We start from the raw sequence: 26,980 nt of genomic DNA on the forward strand, positions 1-26,980 counted from the left end.
TATTTATGGGAATTTCCAGCGTAATTTTTTTATCCACACAATAATAAATATTGATCATCTACCCACTGTGGTCAGTTTGTTTAAAGTTTAACATACTTTAAATATAACCAAATGGAAACACATGTAATACCAATGTCCTGGATGTTAGGCATCATTACAAATTTGGCACACAATTATAGGCAAAAAAAAAAATCTATTGTTCAACCAAAAAAAGACAATGCAATCTGTACACATACATATACATACATACGTATTGTCAAACACGTGCGCATAGGAAGCAGCTAAAGGGCTTGAGTTGAGGGCAATTCTGAATCTGACCGGGATGTGGCAGAGTGCACCCTTTTACTCGCTTTCCTGCAGTACATTCAGATCATGGAATGTGGCAGTTGAGTGTGTACGCCTGATGAGCCCAAATAAGGGCGAAACACATGTCGCGTACTTCTTGCATTATTTGACAGTAAACTATGTAACATTCCATGATCTGCTTCTTGTAACTGAAGAGGGCCCCGTGGCGGATCTTTGCCGAAAGCAGACCAACCACATGCGTTACCTGGTAGGTAACCACCCATACAATCAGGTCAGCACTCAGACTACGAATGCAATGAATGTAATTAGTCTGATCTACAGGCTGTCAAATAAACGAACTACACGCCGTGATACAGCGTAAAGGGACTTCGTCTCTGACGTGGACGTCCGAGGTTCGATCTCCGCAAGGGGAGCAGTACAGTGTGTCTGCCTGATGAGCCCAAATAAGGGCGAAACACGTGTTGCGTACTCCTTGCATTATTTGACAGTTAACTATGCAACATTATAAGATATATACACACACACGCGTGCACACACACACACACACACACACACACACACACACACACACACACACATACATATAAAAATCAAAAACAAGACATACTGAGATCGATACAGGATCATCCCCCAATGTCAATATTTTGTTGAACCACCTTTTGCTTTAATGATAGCCCTAGAGTCTGTTGGGATACTTCACTATCAACTTTGCACATCTAGATTGAGCAATATTTGCCCACTCTTCTTTACAGAACTGTTAAAGTTCAGTCAAAATAGATGGTGAGTGTTGGTGGACTGCTATCTTCAAATCTTTCCACAGATTTTCAATGGGATTTAGGTCTGGGCTCTGACTGGGCCACACGAAGACATTCACTTTTTTCTCCTTCAGCCACCGTGTGGTCAGTTTTGCTGTGTACTTCAGGTCGTGTTGAAAGGCGAACATTCTGCCCATCTTCAACTTTCTGGCATAAGGTAGCAGGTTTTCCTCAAGAATTTGACAGTATTTTGCCCTATCCATTTTTCCTTCACCCTAACGAGAGCCCCAGGCCCTGTGGCAGAGAAACACCCCCATAACTGGATGCTGCCACCTCCATGCTTTACTGTAGGTATGGTGTGTTGTGGATGGTGAGCTGCATTGGATTTCCGCCAGGTGAACCTTTTGTTATTGAGACCAAATAGTTCGATTTTGGTCTCATCTGACTCATAAGACCTTTTTCCACTTGGTATCAGAATCTTCAAGGTGCATTCTGGCAAAGCTCAAACAAAGCTTAATGTGGACTTTCTTGAGAAGTGGCTTCTCCCTTGTGACCCTGAGGAACAAGCCACAATTGTGGAGCGCTTGTGAAATTGTTGTCACATGCACACAATGACCACTCTGCCATAAAATCCTGTAACTCCTTCAAAGTGGCCATTGGCCCCTTGGTAGCCTCTCTTACCAGTTTCCTCCTTGCTCTTCCATCCAGTTTGGAGGGACGGCCGGATCCAGGGAGGGTCCTAGTAGTACCAAACACTTGCCACTTCTTTATTATGGACTTTACTGTGCTCTTTGGGATTGATAAAGCCTTTTGAGAATTTTTTTGTGTCCATCTCCTGCCTTATGTCTGTCCACAACTCTATCCCTGAGATCTTTTGAAAGTGGCTTGCCACCCATAGCCAGTTGTTTGCTGTCAGTAGCACTGCCAAGCAAAGGAATGCTCCAGGAACAGCTGTTTTTATGCTTCAATAATCACAATTATGCTTCAAATATGCTTCAATAATCAACCATGGTTGGCAATGGAAATGGTGGTTACTCTGATTGAGTTTACAAATATTGTTCAGGAGGGGGGTGATCCTTTATTAATCTCAGTATTTGTTTTTAATTTTTTTAAATTCTTCTGAACTGTAGCTGTGATGTCTTTCACTTGGATGTTATAGATTGCAGTAAAGCTGGAAAAAATATTGGTTTGTATGTTTTCATTTAAGGCTGTAAAGCAAAAAAAAAAATGGGAATATTTCGAAGTGGGTGATTCTTTTCTATACCCACTGTATATACATATATATTATACACACACACACACACACACACACACACACACACACACACACACACACACACACACATACATAGTGGTAGATCAGCCTCAACACAGACAGACACGGACACAATGTTCCAAAAAAACACAAATCTTTTCTTTATAAAGTCCAGCACACAACACACTGCCCCTGCACCAAACACCTTTGTCAATCCCTTTCTCTCTTCTCCAGCCTCTTTTATAATCACCCGGAAGTGCTGCATGAGCACCTGGAAACACTCCGGGTGTCCCTGGAATTCCATCCCCCCTGCACCTCCAGTGCTGGCCTCTAGGGCTCCATAACTGTCCGGGCCCCCCTGTGGTCCAGGGGAGGTATTGTCCCTCTCCTGGTCCTCCCAGGTGTGCTGGACGGCCAGGACAACACATTCATATATATATATATATATATATATATATATATATATATATATATATATATATATATATATATATATATATATATATATATATATATATATATATATATATATATATACATACACACACACACACACACACATATACACATTGTGTACATATGTGTATAGACACATATATATATATATATATATATATATATATATATATATATATATATATATATATACACACACATAAACATACATACACATATACACACATATACATACATACATATATATTTACACACACACATAATTCATCTACAATGTTTTAATATTATATTTCTTAATATATCAAATGGTAATAGAAAATAAAAACAATACTTCCAAAAAATACATAAATTTCCTCTTAGAAATAGTTGCATACTTAAAAGTTTAAACCATGATTCTTGACATTCATTAGTTAATTGGTCTTTGGTTGTACAGATGTAAAACATGTTTTCAAGCATCAGGTTACCGTTTGCACTGTAAGCAAGTGTATTTCATGTAGTTTAACAAACATTATTTACCTTATACGCTTCATCAATATTGGCACTGACACAATGTTGAATCATCTCTTTCACTAACAATGGATGAGGCTCATCACATACCTATAATCACAAAAGGCATATATTATGGGTAACTGTTAAGCCTGCTACAAAGTATAGTGTATTAGTTTCCGACCCTTGCTTCTCACATTTTTAATACATATCATTTGAAAAACCAAATTAGTAAAATGACGGAGAAAAATTATTAATACTACTTCATTTTAATGTGCATTTCATCTTATCAATGGTTTAAATGGGGTATAACAACAAACTGCTCACTGAACATTATCAGAGCCTCACCAATCTCTTCCCCATAATTTTCTCTCTCAGTCCAAGACTTTGGGCATCCTTATTTAAGAGCCATTCTTTTCACATCATCCACCAACACTTCATGTCATCTTCTGCCTGCCAAATGGAATCATACTCTCTATCCTCACCATAAGTCATGTCTTACCGAACCATCAATCCTTTCAACTTTTCAAGTCCAGTTCCCCTTACTGAATATCTACAAATCCATCTGATCTTTCTTAGCTTAAACTAATTTTGCTCACATACCTTCTGGCTAACCACCACTTCCTGTACAGTGACATGCCTGCACTGTGCTAAACTTTCATCCACAACCAAATATTTAAAGGCCTTTCTCTATACATCTTACAACAAACTGTTAAACACCTTTTCTCAGATATACAAAGGAGTAGTACAAAATGTTTCTCTTTGACTGATGATTTTCCTGTATATGACCCACAGGAAATATTAAGCCCACTGTTCCTTTGACAGCCAGAAAACCAAAGTGCGTTTAACCAGCTTTCACCAAAACTCTTACAGCCACTTTTTTGCCACTTCAAAAAAGTTTAATCATTCAATCAGTCCCACACTCCAAAGGATAATTCTTCATCTGTAAACAGGAATTCGGACATTTTGAAATCTGCAAGAATCCTCCGTTCCTTTACAGTTTGGCAGTACCTGTCATTAAGATTTCAGTTTCCCCACACTATTTCCAACACCATTTCCTGTTTGCCGCCTTACTAGTCCAGTGCTTCTGAAACTCCCACTTCTGAAAATATATATACTGGCTTCATCCTTCCAATAACCAAATTTATTTATTCTGCTTATTCCTAATGGCCTTTATTCACTCCTATTTCATTTTACAGCTCACTTGAAAACTGCCAACTCTTTCCTTCTTAATCAGTTGAAGCTCAAACATTTTGAACAATTAATGTTTTCTTTATTCTTCCAAGTTTCACTTTTTGTTGATCGTTTTCTCACCATTTCAGTCAATTATAAAGAATTTAGTTTATTAAAAAAGTATACTGAAATATATAAAGTATCACAGACAATAAACAAGATTATATGGATCTCATCCATTTAAAAATCTTTTTCCAGGTACCTCTTCAGAATATTGAAGAGCTGCAGCCTTTCTAAACAAGATTATATGGATCTCATCCATTTAAAAATCTTTTTCCAGGTACCTCTTCAGAATATTGAAGAACTGCAGCATTTCCTAGCAGTAGTAGGTGCAAGAGTCCATCTAGTTTGACATTCATGATTGTGTACTATCCAAGCTTTTAGACAAACAACATACTTTCAGGAAACACTGCAGTAGATACATGCTGTATACACAGAGCTTCATTTTATCATACATATTGGTGGCTTGCCACTGGAAGTGCACAAATGTATAAAAGAATATTTTCCTATGCAACCCACTGCAATTCACCAAATATTCCATTAACACAGCTAAATAAATTCTCCAAACTTACTTATTTAACACCTGCTATAAAATCTGTGGTAAAAAAAATCCCCTTTATTTAGACTGGCTTGCACAGAAAATAATGACTGACATTTTCTAACTGAAATAAAAACTGAAAGCAGGAAACCTATAAAGCCATGAGGATTTGAGCCAGTGAGAAATGGTGGGTTTGTGATCAGGGCTTACCTTGAAAACATTTTCACTGTTGACAAATCCAAAGCCAGAATAGGTGGACTGCAGGTTGTTTAATGCCTGTTTTTGGAGGATTGGAAAAGGGAAATGTAAAGCTATTTAACTAAAAACATGTTCAGAAAAAACGTAAAACCTGGAGAAAACAATTTACGGAATTAAGACCAACTTTTGCTTTTGGGGGGTGAGTTGTAACCATGCAATATGCACCATACAGGGTCAATTTTTTTTTTTTATAAATCACTCAGTAAATAATAGTGACCAATGTTCATCTCTGCACAGTACTTTAAAGTCAGCAGTTAAGGTGACTTAAATACAGGATACTTAACTCTCACTAGTAAACTTTTAAAAAAATTTGTTGTCAATAATTTATATTATACAGTAAATGAACTTGAAAAAAAGTAAGATCTCCTTTCATATTTTGCATAACAAAAGGAACAACTAAGGGGGTTAACCATGCTTGCTAATCTGAATGTTGAAAGATGGTGAGCAAGACATTGGTTAGTAAGCAAATTAGAAAAAGGCAGCTTAACTGGCCACAATAGATTGTTCAGCACAAGTAATGGTGTGCATTCTCTGCATGTGCGTTTGCAGGTGTTCACACAATGACAGACAAGTTTCATGCAAAGATTAGTTTCTACCTCGTACATAATCCAGCTGGGACAAAAATAGGCCAGCTAGAACTCCAAAATATAGCAAACACAGAAAACTGTAGACACAGAACACACATGAAATGCATGTGTTCCAAAAAACGATATATTATTTACACTGTACAACTTCAGGCACCTCACATCCTGATAAACAGACTTGAGCTGGGAGAACTTTTTGTTCGACTTCAGCTGCAGTAGTGGGGGGATGGGAAAGCATACTGCTTGCTGTTTGTGCTGATTGACACATTTTTAAAACAAAAAGACACTAATGGAGAGGTGTGAAGGAATTTAAGGTGGCCTGGGCTTATGACTATTTTCATAGGCTTCTGGGATTCTAGTGTTAAATTCAATAATATAATTATAGAAATATGGAAAACAGTTTAACTAGTCCTATCAACTAGCTCGACACAGTTAAAGAATGGTTGGTTGATCTTAATTAACACCAGAATCCCTGAAGCCTATGAAAAAAGTCGTAATGCTGGGCCACCTTGAATTCCTTCACACTTGTTCATTAGCATCTTTATTTTGCAAATGTGGCAATCAGCACAAGCAGCCTGCTATCTCTTCCCCCACTGAGGCAGTTGAAGTCAAGTCAGACCAGAATTCTCAGAGCTGAAGTCTGTTTATCTGGGAGTAAGGTGTCTAAAATTGTATAGGGTAAATAATATATTGCTATTTGGAATACATATATTTCATGTGTGTTCTGTGTCTACATTGATCTGGGTAAAGGTAGGATGACAGGAAATGTGAGGCAAGAAATGTGGAAAACATAACTAAAACAGAAACCTTTTTCATGTTATAATAATAATGACAAAATGCTGATGTGAAGTGTACAATGTGTGAAGACTGAGGTCCAAATCTCAAATAAACACTTTCAGAAAAGGTATAACAAAACAAGTGTACTTTTATTCAAGAATATAACCAAAGAAAAAGAAATCATTCAATTTACATGTTGCTGTCAAAGAGTAAAAACCCAAGGCCAAATATCAATCAACACAAAGTCGACCTGTCTGCTTGGCTGGTGCAGAGGTAAGAACTTCTGCCTTGTAATCAAGAGTTGCAGTTTCGACCCTGGTCTCTTCCCATTTTTCACTAGTGAACTGCTATTATTATCATATAATAAAAACATACATTTGGTCCGAGTCTGTAACAACTAGTGTAAAATTTTGCTACCTATAAAAGATATCACTGAAGGGATATAAGCAGATACACAAACACCAGTGGATCATGTCTTCTTGGTATCTTGTTGACACTTGAATTTTTTTTAATTCAGTTTTATTCTTGAATAAAAGGACACTTGTTTCATTATACCTTTGCGAAAGTGTTTATTTTAACCACTTGAATGACATCAAATCTGTCTCTGCCTCACTCGCACATGCACACATTTGTATTTGAAAATGCCATGTTATTTGAACTTGGTTTTTTTTCCCCCCATGATCTTGCCCAATCTCCATGTTATGGTGCATGGTACCGAGAATGCAGACAGACTTCTTTTTGGGCGCATACACTGTCAGCATGGCACTGCCAGCTCTAAACACTAGCGTGGAGAATTGCTTGTGTACTGAAGTGACTTTAGCTGCAGGTAAAAGTTTCCATCCCACTTTATTTATGGTGCCAAGCAGAGTTGTGCTGTGGTGCAGCAATCAATTATCCAGCAAAAGTGAAGTGAAGAAGTTGTCTGTTGTTACGGTTCTGCCTGCTGTTCACAAAAGGCTCCATAAAATTTTATGATCACAGTCTTGGAAAGTCTTTCTCCTGTGGGATGACTGGGATCTTTTCCTAAATTGCACATGTACTGTGTCTCCAAATCTGCCACAATCTAAAACTTTATGCCAAATTTGTCAGGCGTGGTTGAGATGTACTGCAAAAAAAGAACAATGGACCTGGCTTCAGGGATTCTAGTGTTAAAATTAATACTGCTTAAACAAATTGCTCCATTTTCTAAAGCTGCAAATTTTAATTATTCTCAGGGCATTTTGACAAAAACATTAAAAGCTCACTACTGACTAGTAACTCTGTCAAAAGTTGTACCCAGTAAATCAAATCAGTTCTAACCAGCAAAACAAACAATTACTTCCCTTCTCAATTAAATAACCTGGATAGCAATCAAAACACACCTGTCTCATATCTCCTTGTGCAGTGAAGATAACAGCCTCCAGTCCATCATCTGTGACCTGTACTTTCTCACTCTCCACCACTTCCATCAAGCGAGCCAAAACTTGAGCATCTGTCAGTTTGGTGTAGCGAAGCACTGCACAACGAGACTGGATTGGCTCTGAAAGGAAGCAGTTAAAAACAATTTATAAAGGAAATAAACTACAAGGATGCTGTATCTACGACAGAATAATTTGGGATATTTTACCTAAAACATTTGGCATTTCTCAAACTAAGAACATATACTTCCAACCAAAAGTTGACCATTTCCTATAACACAACTATCTGTACTCTCTCTCTCTCTCTCTCCAGTAGAAGCAATCAATGCCTTTTGCAGGGTTTAATCAACTGTTATATGTAAGTATTAAGCTATTGACAATCACTTTGTCAGTTAAATTACATTTACTGTTGAGATTTTTGTTTGCATTAGTACATGAAGGATACATTAATTGGTTAACAGTACTTAATGGTCATGTGACATTCATTCAAATCAAATTTCACAAATATAACATGTAATGCTTTCATCTTACAAATACCCCCACACCTTTTTTTTTTTAAGATTTGTCACAAAATTACAGATGCCTTTGTGAACTCAAACTTGTTAATGATTTCAGATTTTCTGTAAAATAGCCTTTGGTCTGCTGTTTTCATGCTACTTCTCTTAAGTGATCAGACTATGCCATTCCTTAGGCCTGTGTACTAATAAAGTCAATCCATGTCAAACACTAACTCTGCAAGTGCAGTGATAGCTTGTAATTAAATTCAGCATATCATTTATATATGTGTCATTTGTGCTTTGATTATGTTTGTCACATTTTAGTTATTATACTAATAAATATTACTTAAGATTTCAAAAACCCAACAAGAGACAAAATTTTAGAGTTTGACGATTCTTTTCGGCAATGAAATACAGGTCAAATCCCGTTATAGTGATTACTGAAGAAACAAAATAATGAATACTTTTTGTGGGCCCAGACAAACGTTCATACAACACCTTGTTACACAAATTTTGTTAAAAAAAAAAACTGAAAAATTCAGTACAACTAATATTTTTTCAACCAAAAATGGACACCGAAGATAATAATGCAATGAAAAAGTACTCATAGCTGCGCCTGCACTTTCTGCAACAAGTCTCGGGAACCCTGCAGCAAGATGTCTCAAAGAAACAAAGTCTGTTTGCGAAATTTCCAGTCATGGGCAGTCTCGGTGAGGCTTGCTGTGAGTGTAGGCACAACATCATACAGGTATAGCGGAATTCAGAGTCAGTACGCCGCCTAGCCTCCACATAGGTAGTTGTGTCCATGTGCGGATACTGTACTGTTAGAGTTTCACAGCACTTCTCAAAGTTTTCTTTGAGATGAACAAAAAAAAGTGAGAAAGAGTGTCAGTTTACGCTGAAAGAAAAAATAACAATATTAGAAAAAAGTTGATTCCGGAATGAAGAAAAATGACATAGCGAAAGCATTCGGAATTGCACCTCCATCTTCATCTAACGCTCATTTTTTGCATTTCTGTAACAAAAAAAATAAGTTACATCTAAAACCTCGTTTCCAATTGTGTATTTCTATTAAAAAGAAGCTGCATCTAGCTTCTCATTTTCAAATAAAATATTTTTTTGCAGTTTATGAAACTTTTTTTTTTTTTTTTAAATACAGGTGTTGTTAAGCTTGGATTACAGGGCTGCACAAGAGACAGGAAATTAAGTCCAGGTTTCCAAGAAAAATACAGGTACTTTATTATGTATAGAAAAGGCAGGTACAGTATCATATTCATTAAATAATTGGATTCCACCCGTATACTGTTTTAGTAGACCTTCTAACAGCATGTTTCTGTGATTATGGACTCCTGTTAACATATTAGTTGGTGTGTCATTATAGAAATTTGCCACATGCTTCAAAACAATACACAAAAGTCTGGCCAAAGTGGCAGTTTTCAAAAATCAACTAAATGCATGTTATTTTGGAATAAATATATTGTATCCAACAGCTCATTCTGTCATCGTTATAGACAGCTATAAGTACGTGTGCAAGGGTGACACTCCGTAGTTGGCTGTATTCTACCTTGCATCCAGGGCTGCTACCAATCCTGAATAGGACAAGCCAGTTAGAAAATGAATGGATCACTGATCAGACAACTGTAGCCAAGTTTATAACTATCCTCGGATTAATGTGAAGCCTCCATTTCTTTATCCAAGTCTATGCATGACACTACTTCAAAAAGCAATTGTTCTTTTACCATTTCAACTTACTCAAGTACATGACACTACACAGTAAAACAAAGCAATCAACAGTTTATCAGTCACATTATCACATTCATAAAATGCATATTTTTTTTCAACTAATTCCAAATAATGGGATGAAAGTGGCAATAATAAAAGGGCTTTTTTGCCATGAAAGTGGTGATGCATAATCCAGCTTCAAAGTAACACCATGCAGCAGTTTTAAATAACAGACTTAATACCCTGCAAATTCAATGCCGAAATTCAAGTCCTGAATTTGAATGACTACAACATTTTTTAAATTGTTCATGTATTTCTAATTATTTGTTATCGTTTAAATTCATACATAATATATGTACTATGTCCGAAAAGAAGGCAGTTCAGGGTCTGCTTGGGGGCCACTGGAACGGAGCTGGGAAGCTCATCCCTATGGGAGGACATGGCCACGGCCAGGGGGCGCCCAGACAGTTATGGAACCCTGGATGGCAGCACTTCTGCCACACCAGGAAGTGCTACCGGAAGAAATCCCAGGGATACCCCGAGTGCTTCCGGGTGCTCTCCTGACACTTCTGCCACACCAGGAAGTGTCGTCAGACGGAGTACCTGGAGCTCATCCAGGTTATTATAAAAGGGGCTGCCTCCCTCCAGTAGACGAGCCGGAGTTGGGAGGAAGGAGACGGAGCTTGTGAGGAGGGGAGTGGAGGTCCAAGAAAGAGAAAGAAAGAAAGAAAGAAGAAAGAGCTGTTGGGATAAGGCATTGTGGTGCTGTAAAGAAAATAAAGGAGTGTGCTTTTGGACATTCTGGTGTCTGTGTCTGTGTCCGGGGGTATGCTTTCCACACTATATACCTACCATATACTGTGTGTTTTGGTAATACAGTGCAACCTAACCCACCAGCTATTACAGTAAAAACTTAAATTTGAGTTGTAATGCTACCTCTTCAGCACTGGCAAAGGCTAGAATTGGGAAAGTTTTACCTGCTAAGTAAATGTCTAACACTTTTCTTTGTGCTCATGTGTTCACCCCTTTCAACTGCATGTCAGATGAACAATTCAACCTCCAAATGTGGCAGAGAAAGAAAGTGCCCACTTTCATATCTGCTAGTCACTTCCAGTTAACACTTTCTGGATTTGTGCTTTGAGGTTTACCAAACAATTTGAAAGAAGAAACAGAATGTTCCCCTTTAACAGTTTGCTTGATGAAGGACCATTGAGAGAGACAATCAGCAAGGTATTTTAAATATTTGCCTTCATTTTAGAACAGTTTAAGAAAGATCAGAGGATAAAAACAGTTATGCAGTCTACAGTTGGGAGTACCAGTTCTAAAAGCAATCATTTTTGAAATACTGCCTTTATACCACAGCAAGACAGCAAGAGCAGTAGCTTATCATTATACTTTATTGAATGTAAGAATCAATAGTAATCTAAGAAAAAGAAAAAAAAAACACATTTTGGGTAATTTTGGTACATATTTACTTAATTATTGTTCTGTTTGATCTAAGGGGCCAAGATGCTAAATAAAAAAAATATTCACACTGGATGATTACTAAGGAAACATTTTTACTTTTTTAAACAACAGTTAGATGAAGTTGCCAGTTAGATTATTGGCGTTCTATTTTTTTTTTTTTTTTTTTTAGAATTTCTTAATTACAACCCAGTTAATGCAATGATATATTTCACTTTGTGCCTTAATACTGCTTTCATCGTTTCTCATTAAATATTTCCAGCTGTGAATACAGTGATACCTCGCTATATGGCGCTTCGCCTTTCGCAGCTTCACTCTATCGCGGATTTTATATGTAAGCATATTTAAATATATATCGCGGATTTTTTGCTGGTTCGCGGATTTCTGAGGACAATGGGTCTTTTAATTTCTGGTACATGCTTCCTCAATTGGTTTGCCCAGTTGACTTCATACAAGGGACGCTATTGGCAGATGGCTGAGAAGCTACCCAACTTACTTTTCTCTCTCTCTCTCTTGCGTTGACTTTCTCTGATCCTGACATAGGGGGTGTGAGCAGGGGGGCTGTTCGCACACCTAGACGATACAGACGCTCGTCTAAAAATGCTGAAAGATTATCTTCACGTTGCTATCTTCTGTGCAGCTGCTTCCTGAAGCGACATGCTGCACGGTGCTTCGCATACTTAAAAGCTCGAAGGGCACGTATTGATTTTTGACTGTTTGTTTTTCTCTGTCTCTCTCTGCTCCTGACGGAGGGGGGTGTGAGCTGCCGCCTTCAACAGCTTTGTACCGGCGGTGCTTCGCATACTTAAAAGCCAAACAGCCCTATTGATTTGTTTGCTTTCCTCTGTCTTTCTGACAGTCTGTGCTCCTGACACGCACTCCTTTGAAGAGGAAGGTATGTTTGCATTCTTTTAATTGTGAGACAGAACTGTCATCTCTGTCTGGTCATGGAGCACAGTTTAAACTTTTGAAAAAGAGACAAATGTTTGTTTGCAGTGTTTGAATAACGTTCCTGTCTCTCTACAACCTCCTGTGTTTCTGCGCAAATCTGTGACCCAAGCATGACAATATAAAAATAACCATATAAACATATGGTTTCTACTTCGCGGATTTTCTTATTTCGCGGGTGGCTCTGGAACGCAACCCCCGCGATGGAGGAGGGATTACTGTATTCTACTTTCTAAGTTGAATCAATAAAATATTTTTATAAAAAAGAACTGGTCAAGTATTTTTCAATCGTCTGATTTTATGTTACTAAATGCTTTGTGATGAGCAAATACAGGCTGAGTCAAAATTATGTCAAAATTTGAATGGCGGAAACAATTTATTCACAAAACATACTTCATATGTGCAAGATGATTTACAGGACTGTCTCAACCTGTTCGCCATCATGTTCAACACATGCACCATATATGTGGCACATAAATTATCCACAAACATTGTATATAAGTATACACATAGCAGTACCATTAGTGTTAACATAATTTTGACTCACCCTGTATAGGTGAAGCATACCAAATTTGGTTCTCTACTAACACTAAATTGCAATTTAGCTTACTTTAATTTAAATTGTGACAACAGAAACAACTTTAAGTGTAAATAAAATCAAAGAAAAAAGCTTAGAAATTATTAAAAGTATTTGAGTGCAAAAAATAATTACTGAGAAGTGAAATCTGCACATGCAGGCAATTAGCCAAGACAAACTGTCTCTAAGTGAGAAGAATTTCCAACAAATTCATAAATGTGGATCCTTAAAGTCAGAGGAAGACAATGCAATTCAATTGTTAATTTCATCTAAAATATAACTGCTGTTTTTTTTTTTCTCTTTTTAAAGTTAAGTCACTCCGTGTACTTTGAAGAACATGTACTTAACATAGGAAATGGGTTCTAAACAGAGTTTTCAAGGCAAACGTTAAATGGATGTTAGAATATTCCCAGGGCATGTCTACTAAAATATATAAAGCTTAAATTGTACAAGAAAAATAAAAAGTCAGTACTGAAGGTTAACATTTGTTGGTTATTAAATAATCCAAAAGGACTCTTACCGATAATCTTATCAGAAGCATTACAAGCTAATGCAAAGCGAGTCGTCTTAGAGTAGATCTCCATTGTTCTTCTTAAGGCTTGCTGAGCTCCATCAGTCATACTTTTAAACAAAAGCAATAAAATGCAAAGTAACAATATTTGGTTACTAGGAAAAAACATGACAAAATAAATTAAAACTGACAGAGCATCTCATAGTATGAAGTAGGACCAATTCTACATTAGAATTTATTTGTATACCTTTAACAATTACTATAAATACCCTTCTGAGGAAATATATACCCAAAGAGCGTGAGCTAATGTGATTTCTTGCACAAGTGATGGATCTGCACAGTTTGGGGTCTTATACCCGATACCGTGTTGGTGTAGGTTGAGGACCTCCATCCATCCATTGTCTCCCGCTTATCCGAGGTCGGGTCGCGGGGGCAGCAGCTTGAGCAGAGATGCCCAGACTTCCCTCTCCCCGGCCACTTCTTCTAGCTCTTCCGGGAGAGTCCCAAGGCGTTCCCAGGCCAGTCGAGAGACATAGTCCCTCCAGCGTGTCCTGGGTCTTCCCCGGGGCCTCCTCCCGGTTAGACGTGTCCGGAACACCTCACCAGGAAGGCGTCCAGGAGGCATCCTGATCAGATGCCGAGCCACCTCATCTGACTCCTCTCGATGCGGAGGAGCAGCGGCTCTACTCTGAGCCCCTCCCGGATGACTGAGCTTCTCACCCTATCTTTAAGGGAAAGCCCAGACACCCTGCGGAGGAAACTCATTTCAGCCGCTTGTATTCGCAATCTCGTTCTTTTGGTCACTACCCATAGTTCATGACCATAGGTGAGGGTAGGAACATAGATAGACTGGTAAATTGAGAGCTTTGCCTTGCGGCTCAGCTCCTTTTTCACCACGACAGACCGATGCAGCGCCCGCATTACTGCGGATGCCGCACCGATCCGCCTGTCGATCTCACGCTCCATTCTTCCCTCACTCGTGAACAAGACCCCGAGATACTTGAACTCCTCCACTTGGGGCAGGATCTCGCTACCAACCCTGAGAGGGCACTCCACCCTTTTCCAGCTGAGGACCATGGTCTCGGATTTGGAGGTGCTGATTCTCATCCCAGCCGCTTCACACTCGGCTGCGAACCGATCCAGAGAGAGCTGAAGATCACAGCCTGATGAAGCAAACAGGACAACATCATCTGCAAAAAGCAGTGACCCAATCCTGAGCCCACCAAACCGGACCCCCTCAACGCCCTGGCTGCGCCTAGAAATTCTGTCCATAAAAGTTATGAACAGAATCGGTGACAAAGGGCAGCCCTGGCGGAGTCCAACTCTCACTGGAAATGGGTTCGACTTACTGCCAGCAATGCGGACCAAGCTCTGGTTGAGGACCTAACTCCGACAATTTCCCATTTCCTCCCTACTCCCATGCCCACTGTATAGTCAATGAAATATTGAGCAATAGAGTTGAATTAAAAACCTTAACAGTTTTTAAAAGGTATTTTTTTTTTTTTTTTTTGTTCTTTATTTCGCCTTATACAATTTCTTGTATTAGGAATTTGGTAGTTTTCGCATACCCCTTGGGGTCAGAGCGCAGGGTCAGCCATTGTACAGCGCCCCTGGAGCAATTACAGGTTAAGGGCCTTGCTCAAGGGCCCAGCAGAGCAGTGGCCTTTTGGCAGTGACGGGGATTCGAACAGGCAACCTTAGGGATACCAGCGCAGCTCCTTAGCCTCAGAGCCACCACTCCGCTCGTATTAATGAGATAATGGATCAACTGGCCATCAGCTAAATATACATGCCCGATTTAATGAAAAAACATTTTATACTTATTAAAAAAAAAAAAAAAAAAAAAAAATGTAAACAGTTACCTGTCAGCTTCATCTAAGATTATGATCTTGTGCCTGCCTTTTGGTAAAGTTACCTTCTGCTGGGCAAACATTTTAATCTTATTTCTTACTACATCAATGCCTCTGTAATACAAGAACAAAAATATCAATAAAACAAACTGAATGGCATATAACCAGATTTCATGACATGAAATTACTCCAGCTCACTTTAAACTTTTCTGACCTTTTACTTTTATTCTTCATCTAATAAGTACGTACAGTGGAACCTCGGTTCACGAACGTCTCTGAATACGTACAAATCAGGTTACGACCAAAAAGTTTGCCAAACTTTTGCATCTGTTCATGACCACACACTCGGTATACGAACAAGCCAGTTTCCCTTTCGGTTTGTGCGCGCCGATGATTTCCGCATATGTGCAGTCTCTCCCTGTGCATTCCCTGTGCAGCGAGAGAGAGGGCTGGCCACATAAGGCCGAGAAGGCAGTTAAAGAATGCACCGGGCTTGTTTTTAACCTTCCTCTTATGTTAGCTTTCTGTTACTATCTCTTATGTTAACGGGTCGGTTTTGACCCGTGTCTTTAATCATCCATATTACCCTCAAAACAATTATTTATCATCCATTTTTTTTCCTTACCTCTTGGTTACTTTGTTACGCTTCCTTGTCCATTAAAAGAATGTTTTTAATATTTTTGCTGTGACCTCATGAGCGTTTACTTTAACAGCATACCTCTCGTTTTCAATTTAAAAAATTGATTAAATGAACCTCAAGAGAATTATTTAAATAAATAAAAGGTTGTTATGTTACCTGACTATTACTGAGGGGTATTAGAACACATCTCTTAAATAAATTTGTATTATATATTTTTTATTATAATATTAATTACTATAGTAACATCTATGGTGTTACGGGTCAAATTTGACCCATATATATTTATTTCAAAGAAAAAGGCAAAAAAGTATTTTCAAAAATAACTTTAATATAAATGGAAAGCTAAACAAGTAAATCTCAAAATGTGGATTTGCAAGGTCAAGCAAACAACGAACAATCAACCAAATCAAACCAATAGAAATGAGGCACTAGTTCCAAAAAACGTCTTTGTGTGCAAGAATATGCATGTGCATTTAGATGCATGTGTGGCAAAAAGTGACACTTTTGCGTTCTTTGCAAATATATTTTTTGCAGTAGAAGCAGAGTACGTTTGTCTTTCTGTCTTTATTGCTAGGGCAGACCTGACACCTCTTTCTTTTAGAATCAGGTGGCCTCAGTGGGGTTGTGGCTGTGGCTGTATAGGTTGATGTTGAGGCAGTGCTGGCCGAAGAGGATGCTGGCACTGATGCTCTTTGTGTTGCTGATGGTGTGGAAGGAGTGCTACGTGAGCTCTGCAGCTGTCTGACCAAGGCTGCAGCGGCTGGGTCCCGGGGCACCCGTTCCCTTCGCTCAATGAGTGTCTTGACAAGGGAACTTCCTAACTCCTCAAGAAACATTCTCCGCTTGTTTTTTCTGGTGGAGTTCCACCCTAGGTGAATGTGGGTCCACAACACAAATGCATTGTATGCAGACACATCTAGAATGTTATAAAACACAACCATTGGCCATCTCCTGGTCATTCTCTGGCAAGTGTAGGTGGCAGTCAGCTTGTCCAGGTTGTCCACTCCACCTTTGTTTTTATTATAGTCCAAGATAATTATGGGCTTTTTGTCACTTGCTGATGACACAGCTGCGTCTTTGTGAAAAGTGGACATAAGTATCACACTCCGGTGTTTTTTTGGACAATATGAAACAACCGTGGTGGTGTCTGTAAAAGCAGATTTTGAAGAAAGTGGAGCCCTGTCCTTCACCTGCAAAATTTCGGCAGGCAGCTCAGGTTTATTTTTTTTACTGTGCCCACCATGGTAAGTTTCCACCTGAGAAGTTCTTGTCCAAGGTCATAGCTGGTAAAGAAATTGTCACATGTGATATTGTGACCCCACATTCCAGTAGTCATATTGAGGACTACACGTTTTCCTTGATTTTCCTCAGGAATGCCACTTGCATGTTTGCCTGTGTAAATCTGCAGATTCCATGCATAGCTGGTTTTTGCATCACAGGCTGCCCAAATTTTTATGCCGTATTTCCCTGGCTTACTAGGCATGTACTGCTGGAAAGGGCATTTTCCACAGAAAGGGACAAAACGTTCATCTACTGTTACCTCTGGCCCTGGGTTGAACATCAGTGGAAGGAGCTGCACCCACCTTTCCCAGACATCCCTGATGGGAGCAAGCTTGTCAGATTTTTCTCTAGTTTCTCTGTTGTCAAATCTAAGGACTCTTGATATCATTCGAAATGACTGAAGTGACATTGTTGCCCGGAAAATATTTCTGCCTGTCGACGCATCCCAGAGACTATCAGTGGCCTCACTGCTGGATTTGTAAACACCAGCAAGAAGAAGAACACCAATATAAGCATCCAGGTATTCCTCATCAATGTCATTCCACATGTCGCCATGAACCTTTTTTCCTTCAAGGTTTGTCATAGCAATCATGACTTTCTTTAGTGACAATGGCATAAACAGATCAAAACATGTCTTGATGTCACTTACTCTCGTCACAGCAAACCTTGTGATTCCAGGGGTCATTTTGATGACATTTGCAGCACCTGCCCTGCCATGTAAGTCAGGAGGTACTGAGCTCCAACAGATGTTACCACTTTTGGATTTGAACGTTTCATCAGGAGTGAATGCAGCTTCAGCATCGGTGACCTCCTCATCAGACTCATCAGATGTGACTGTGCCTTCTGGTAGATACTCTACAATGTCTTCCTCCTTGGAAACCTGCTCATCTGTATCACTATGCTGTTCTGTGTCCTCTGCCTCATTTTCAGAAAAGATATGATCCAGAGCTTGGCTTACTTTAAATCTTCTTCTCATTTTTGACTGCTGCAAACAGGAGATGTGTACTCTGCAAGTCACCAACGCTAAACTAAATTTGTCTTATGCAAGCCTTACATGTCTGAACATGTCTGTCTTTGTTTGTTTGTTTTGTTTGTTCAGGTAAGGAGACACACAGGCAAAGAGAGAAGCCCCTCAAAGTGTGTTTAGGATTTTTGTTTTGACCCTAACTATTGTTTTATAACCTTAAATTATAACTGGGTCAAAACTGACCCTAACAACACAAAGGTAATAATTTTCACCAGAGCATTTTATAATTTAGTACAATTGTTTTTTTTTAATTAAATACAGATTCCTGACAAAGTCAAAAAGCCTTGATGCAATAAACAAAATTAGGTAGTAGTTTTATGCATTTAAAAAGCAAAACGGGTCGGTGCTGACCCTAACACAAGAGGAAGGTAAAGAGACTGATTCGAGCATTGTTTTAACCTTGTTGTATTTAATGAAGACTTTTTTCTATTGGATTTTAACCTCCACTTCACTTCTGTTTACAGCGATCGGTTCGTAACGTGCATTGTTGCAATGTTACTTTTCTTGGTTGTTTATTAAACGAATTTTTCAAATGTTCATGTTTTTCCCTGTGCTTAAAACTCATTAAAAAAAATGTGTTTTTAGCGAGCGGTTCGTAGCGCTATAGCTCGAACACTTGCAATGTTAGTTTTCTCTGTTGTTCAAGGTTTTCTCAGTGTTATTCAATGTTTTTACATTTAGTTTACTATTACGCTGTGCATTCTATGGTATTATTAACTATAGTTGTGCTTAAAACTCTTTAAAAAAATATATATTTACATACAGTTTGTAGAGTCTGGAACGGATTAATTGTATTTACATACAATCCTATGGGGGAAATTACTTCGGGTCACGAGCAAATTGGGTTACGACCAGAGTTTTGGAACGAATTACGGTCGTGACCCGAGGTTCCACTGTACCCTTAAGTGCTTTGGCTTGACAAAAACTACACTACATTGTCATCCATTCCCAATCATACAAATGAACCACAATACAGGAATTATGTCGTAAAAACAGCTAATAATGTTAAAGAAGAGAACATGCCAAAGCATCTTAGGATTTATAACTTTGCAAGAATTCCATGAAATTAACCTACTACATTTCTTCTGGCAGAGCTTGTTGTCCCAATGCATGCAAGTACCAGTGTAAATTTCACACAGCTATGTTATTTTGTGGATGAAGATAGCTAAAGATGTTGAGGAAATTATCTAAATACTTTCAGTAACATTTACACAGTAAATACTAGCATAGTAACATATAGAGGAGTGTAATTTCTTCAACAAAATGTACATATGTGTACATACCTGAAAACAAAGCAAAGTTCAACATTCTAAAGTACTTTTGCATATGTTATAAAACAAAGCACCCCAAAAATAAATTTAATCCTCATAAGTTCGGCCCAAGTTCTTTTGTATTTTTTCCTTCTAAGATACAATTACAACCTGTCATTAGATGCATTGAGTTCCAGGACAGCCTCCTTCATGGCTGGACCTAGCAGTGCCCTTGCAAGACATAAGATGCTTGTTGTCTTTCCAGTGCCAGGGGGACCCTAAATAATTCACAGAAGGGACAAATTAAATGAGAGTCACAGAATAAATACTACATCTCATTTCAGATTGAACATCTACACATTTAGCTTCTTTCTACACCACTGTTACTTTCCATGTATGGAATTTGCATTGTTGCCCTAGACTTATAGTAAAGTATTAACATGTGAACAACATTCAAGTGCTTCATCTGGGGGCTATATTTATTGTAAAAGTTTAAGAAAATGAACAGCACTCTTGCCAGAATATAGCAAAACATTAGAAATGATGCAGTCCAAACTTCATGAACTTTGATTCTGGGCTGTACAAGATTAATCTTTGACATAGTACTGTGAATGCAAATAAATAGAGTGAGTCGTGATTTAATGTCACGATAGAGGCTATTAATAAATCTTTGACAAGACATGACAAAAGAGAGAGAACTTCCTGCTGGATATATTTACACTGTAGCTGCTAAATAGTATGTTTTACCTATCACACTAGAAGTAAAATCTGCACTGAGAGTATTAAGATGTTAGATTCACAATGCAGAATATAAGAGAGAAACAAAAAAAACTGCAACTGTTACCAATGTAACAGGAACATATTTTCATTAGTATAACCAAATAGTAGAGTGAGAACTTCAAAGAGGAATCCTGGAGGGTTGTAATAGCTGAAAGTTTTTAATACTTTTTACTTGGTGCTGGAGGACAGACAGATATTACCCATTTTGCTATGCTTGTACACACAAGACTTTGCTAAAAAGAAAACTTCCAGATGTTTTTAATTCCAGCTCAAGTGAATGTTCTCCTCACTGGGCCATCTTTAAATTCAACCACTAGGACTTATCTGATAAAATGATTAATCAATCACATAGTGGCTCCTTGATGCATCATGTAGCCTCTTTAGTTTCATGTATACCCCCAGAAAAACAAGTCAGACCACGACAGTAGAAGCGTGTTTCTTTAAGCACTTTTCTGATACTATTTTTTTCTGTTGTTTGCACATAAGAGAGTAGAATGTCAGTGTCTGACCTACATGACGGACACAGCCCATGTGTTATTAGAGGCAACCACAGTGCAAAACTAAGCAACTTCCACATTTTCCCACATGAACCTTTGACAGTTGCTGCATTGTCAACAGTGCTTAGGGGACTACTGTCTTTCTTGCCCTCACACTTGATCATAATCATTTTGCTTTTTGCCATGCAACTACTAGTCACACCACAGTAAAAATTCACACAACCAAAGTCACCAGACACGGTGGTTTAGTTATACAGTGCTGTGGTGGTTTAGTTATACAGTGCTGTATGTATCAGTTTCATTATCAGTGTCACCTACTGACACGGTCATCACTATCGCTCCATTTTAGTAATGGTTCAGACTACCATTTCACAGACTATAGTATTTACTACAATTTCTCGTGGAGTACCTGTAATTTAATACTCTTGCAAACTAACATCAAACCTGTGCATCTCCCTGAGATTTCATTAGACAGATGCATATCAAGTAAGTATTTTGATTTTCACATTGTGCAATCAGCAGTTTAAAAGTTCAATTCCTTTTGTGAATTTGACTTGATGTTATTCTTAAGATTTATTTTTTTTTTTTTTAAATCACTCGTAAATGTGTGGTAATTTTAGGTACTGCATTTTTTGCAAGAGAAAGAAACCGCATCGATCAATGCCTATACTGAAAACAATTAAATATGTCTAGCAAATGTCTCCCCCATGTACAGTTAGTCATCGTTCAGCACTACCAATAAAGATATTTTCTGGTTAGTTGGTTAGTTTTAATGAAAGAAAAAAAAAAAAAAAAAAAAAAAAAAAAAAACAAAAAAAAAAAAAACACTGAAATGAAGCTTGGCTACCTGCTGATATTACACTGATGAACACTCCAGGCTTTAATTCTAACTAGAGAAAAAGCATATTCATTCTAATTAAGCAGATTAATAAAACTGTTGGAAAACATTTTATATCTGTGAGAAAACAGAAAAATCAAACCCTCCCTTTTTCTTTTGCCACAAAGATTTTTATTTTTATTCTTTTAAATCCACAAACATTCTGCTATAAATATGGGGGAAGACAAGAACACAGGCTATGTGACAAAGTGGCTAATTCACTAGAATCTGAACTACAATGTTGCCATTTTAGTCCACTAACACTAAGTATATTTTTTAAATTACGCCCGACAATGTGGCATTTTAATAACATTCTAACTGCTCAGTTCTTACTTGACAATTATTTGGTTTTAATTTTTATCATTTGTTTTGGCATATCAAGTTAGCAAGTTGTGATGCTCACAAATGTAGATTTTTTCTTTCTTTGCTCATCTAAGTAACATGTATCGACTGAAAGCTTTCAAATGTGTTCATATGCAACAGTTGTCAACCGTGTAAAATTACAGTTAAAGAAACTGAGATTGGTAACGTAAAGAAATCAAGAAAAAATCTGCACGTGTGCCCATATATGGTAAGCAAATCCACACCACAGGTAATGCAGACATAGTCCTGGAAATTGGATAGAAAATGTGCCATGTAGAATAAGTCTACGTAAAGAAGTGTGCTCATCATTAATGAAAAATGTTATACGAAACTGTAATGACAAAGTTAAATTGATTTGCGGTTCCTGTCCTTGATATTAAGGATAGATGGAATTATTCTCATTGGCACCATTTTTAAATTTGAAAAACAGATGTACAGTTAGGTCCATAAATATTTGGACAGAGACAACTTTTTTCTAATTTTGGTTCTGTACATTACCACAATGAATTTTAAATGAAACAACTCAGATGTAGTTAAGTGCAGACTTTCAGCTTTAATTCAGTGTGGTGAACAAAACGACTGCATAAAAATGTGAGGCAACTAAAGCATTTTTTAACACAATCCCTTCATTTTAGGGGCTCAAAAGTAATTGGACAATTGACTCAAAGGCTATTTCATGGGCAGGTGTGGGCAAGTCCGTCGTTATGTCATTATCAATTAAGCAGATAAAAGGCCTGGAGTTGATTTGAGGTGTGGTGCTTGCATGTGGAAGATTTTGCTGTGAACAGACAACATGCGGTCAAATGAGCTCTCCATGCAGGTGAAAGAAGCCATCCTTAAGCTGAGAAAACAGAAAAAACCCATTGGAGAAATTGCTACAATATTACGAGTGGCAAAATCTACAGTTTGGTACATCCTCAGAAAGAAAGCAAGCACTGGTGAACTCAGCAACGCAAAAAGACTTGGACGTCCACGGAAGACAACAGTGGTGGATGATTGCAGAATCATTTCCATGGGGAAGAGAAACTCCTTCACAACAGCCAACCAAGTGAACAACACTCTCCAGGGGGTAGGCGTATCAATATCCAAGTCTACCATAAAGAGAAGACTGCATGAAAGTAAATATAGAGGGTGCACTGCAAGGTGTAAGCCACTTATAAGCCTCAAGAATAGAAAGGCTAGATTGGACTTTGCTAAAGAACATCTAAAAAAGCCAGCACAGTTCTGGAAAGACATTCTTTGGACAGATGAAACCAAGATCAACCTCTACCAGAATGATGGCAAGAAAAAAGAATGGAGAAGGTGTGGAACAGCTCATTATCCAAAGCATACCACATCATCTGAAAAACAAGGTCGAGGCAGTGTGATGGCTTGGGCGTGCATGGCTGCCAGTGGCACTGGGACACTAGTGTTTATTGATGATGTGACACAGGACAGAAGCAGCCGAATGAATTCTGAGGTTTTCAGAGACACTCTGTCTAAATCCAGCTAAATGCAGTCAAATTGATTGGGCGACATTTCATGATACAGATGGACAATGACCCAAAACATAGAGCCAAAGCAACCCAGGAGTTTATTAAAGCAAAGAAGTTGAAAATTCTTGAATGGCAGTCACCTGATCTTAACCCAATTGAGCATGCATTTCATTTGTTGAAGACTAAACTTCAGACAGAAAGGCTCACAAACAAACAGTAACTGAAAGCCGCTGCAGTAATGGCCTGGCAGAGCATTAAAAAAGAGGAAACCCAGCATCTGGTGATGTCCAGGAGTTCAAGACTTCAGGCTGTCATTGCCAGCAAAGGGTTTTCAAACAAGTATTAGAAATGAACATTTTATTTCCAGTTATTTAATTTGTCCAATTACTTTTAAGCCCCTGAAATGAAGGGATTGTGTTAAAAAAATCCTTTAGTTGCCTCACATTTTTATGCAATCGTTTTGTTCACCCCACTGAATTAAAGCTGAAAGTCTGCACTTCAACTGCATCTGAGTTGTTTCATTTAAAATTCATTGTGGTAATCTACAGAACCAAAATTTGAAAAAAGTTGTCTCTGTCCAAATACAGTGGAACCTCTAGATACGAGTTTAATTCGTTCCAGCACTGAGCTTGTATAGCGAATTTCTTGTATCTAGAACAAACTTCCCCATTGAAAATAATGGAAATCCAGTTAATCCGTTCCGCACCCCAAATATATTAACATAAAAATCAATTTTCCTAACACATAACACTGATAAATTATATATACTGTAGTCTACCTTTAATAAATAACACTGGTAAATAATATAACTGATTATTAAAAGAATCAAAACAGGTGTCCAAAGTGCAGTAGAGCATTCAATAAATCTTTAAATAAATAATCCTTAAAACAGTTGTGAAGTGGAGGTTTAAAATACACAAGAATAACAATCCTTTAACACGAGGTTAAAACATCAAAAGGATGCAGTCTTTAAAAAACAGATGACAATCCCCGGTGCTTCTTCTCTGTTAGCGTCTCACCTGCGGGCTCTGCAACAGGCGAGACACTCTTAATGCAGCTGACCTTCTCTACACCGTCCTGCTTCAGCTGTTTGGCTCGCCTGTTCAGCTCACTGTTCAGCTACACGCGAGCCTGCACACGCTCGCTCTCCCGCACCGACTTCCTACTCCTGCCTGCCTGCAACCTCCGTTCTCTCTCCTCTCTTTTCTTTTACTTCTTCTCCCCCTTAACTGGCTCGCGCTTCTCTATATATGCGGGGAGGACATGGCAGCTGCATCCCATCAGCCACAGGAACAATCATGGATGTGGGCAGTTTCCCACCTGTGCACTTAAGTGAGAAACGCAGACACAGCAGATCGCGGCTCGCAACTGCTACCACGCCCCCTCGCTAAGCCGCGAGCTATACCCACAGCCTGGCTCGTGGCTCGTTACGCGAGCCAATGCTCGCATTTAGATCTGAATTTTTCGCTCATACTTTCCTCGTATTTTGAATTTCTTGTATACAGAGGTGATCGTATCTCGAGGTTCCACTGTATTTATGGACCTAACTGTATGTTTACTAGTCAGTCAATCAGCTTTCACTGCACAGTTACTTGCGAAAAGAAAAACACTGGCACAGTATAACTCGACTATAGAATTTCATGTCTCTAACTTACAAGCTTTGGTGGAAAAGTGAAAGTAAAGGCAAATTTAGTCTACCTATATTTTAGGACTAAAATGAGCTACAGTGGACCAGCCTTTGCGTTGTCATTAAGAACTTGTGGACCCTGATAACAGAGACTATTACATTGCATTCTGCAATGGAACAATTTAATAACTATGAAAACAAATCTCACATTCATAGAAAACATTTATGGCACAAAAACACAGTTCTATATTTTTAATTACATTAAAAACTCAAAAACTTGTTACACTTACAGCAATGATAATGTTTGGAACATTTCCCTCCCGAGCAAATACCTAAAATTAGAGAGAAACAGTTTACATCAGAATTGCATGTATACTACATTTACATTTACATCATTTAGCAGACGCTCTTATCCAGAGCGACTTACAACAGTGTTTGTTAGTTTTTTTTCGCATACCCCTTGGGGTCAGAGCGCAGGGTCAGCCATTGTACAGCGCCCCCTGGAGCAATTACAGGTTAAGGGCCTTGCTCAAGGGCCCAGCAGAGTAGGATCTCTTTTGGCACGGACGGGGATTCGAATCGGCAACCTTCGGGATACCAGCGCAGATCCTTAGCCTCAGAGCCACCACTCCGCCACTCCATGCTTTTGCAAACATTACATTTCATAATAACTTTTTTCTTGTTAATAGCTATATTTGGTCTTACTGTATCAAGAAATGTCATGAAGGTGCTTAACATGGCCATAACTCTTTTCTTTAAGTATGCTTTTGAACATGCCTTATTGCCACAGTGGTTCAAGCACAAGAAGACCATTAGTCTAGAACAGGGGTGGGCAATGTTGGCCCTGGAGAGCTGCAGTGGCTGCGGGTTTTCATTCCAACCCAATTGCTTAATTAGAAACCAATCCTTGCCAATCTCAGACCTTATTTAATTTTATGGCTTGTTAGTTTGAGCAATGTTAGGTTCTTATATTGTAGATTTTTTTCCTTTCCAAGGATATCATCCAAATGATTTGAAGCCTAAAAAGGATAACTTTCATATTTCTATTAAGTGTTTTATTAAATCAAACAGTGCATGATGAACACACACTGATGTAATTGGAAAAAAGCTGGCTGGAGAACTGCTGGCTGCTTTGTCATTTAGATCTTATTGCTAATAAGGAGCCATTAAAACACTGAATGCAGTAGCTTAAGATTGAAATTAGCAATTAAGGGTGGAGAAACTTAACAAGCGAGACCACTAAAATGAAGCATCAAAAGTTAATTTAAGAAACAAGTCCGTCATCAGCAATAATTGACTTCTCATTAAGAAGTTGGGGTGGAACAAAAACCTACAGCCACTGCGCTCACCCCTGGTCTAGAATATGCAGAAGAAAATAAATTCAAAACTAACAACAAAAAATGGTTTTGCTCTGTGAGATAAATCGACAACATGGAAGGAAGTAAGGAAGGAACAAACAAAAGGAGATTTCAAAATATCAAAAAAAAAACAAACAAAAACACTTCAATATAAAACCTTGCAGCCCAACTAGGCTTTATCCACAATTTAC

General features: G+C 38.4%; 1 protein-coding gene across 1 annotated transcript in view; it reads right to left on the reverse strand.

The window, feature by feature from the left end:
* Positions 1-26,980, reverse strand: part of rfc2 (replication factor C (activator 1) 2) — a 49,516-nt gene that overhangs the window by 3,814 nt on the left and 18,722 nt on the right. Inside the window, exons 3-9 of the mRNA XM_028807150.2 lie at positions 25,722-25,763; positions 19,984-20,090; positions 15,627-15,728; positions 13,774-13,874; positions 8,010-8,167; positions 5,240-5,305; positions 3,289-3,369 (exon numbers count right to left, since the gene is read on the reverse strand). Of these exons, the coding sequence (XP_028662983.1) occupies positions 3,289-3,369; positions 5,240-5,305; positions 8,010-8,167; positions 13,774-13,874; positions 15,627-15,728; positions 19,984-20,090; positions 25,722-25,763 (657 nt within the window). The remainder of the gene's footprint in view (positions 1-3,288; positions 3,370-5,239; positions 5,306-8,009; positions 8,168-13,773; positions 13,875-15,626; positions 15,729-19,983; positions 20,091-25,721; positions 25,764-26,980) is intronic.

This window comes from Erpetoichthys calabaricus, chromosome 8, assembly GCF_900747795.2.
Source record: "Erpetoichthys calabaricus chromosome 8, fErpCal1.3, whole genome shotgun sequence".
Taxonomy (NCBI): domain Eukaryota; kingdom Metazoa; phylum Chordata; class Cladistia; order Polypteriformes; family Polypteridae; genus Erpetoichthys; species Erpetoichthys calabaricus.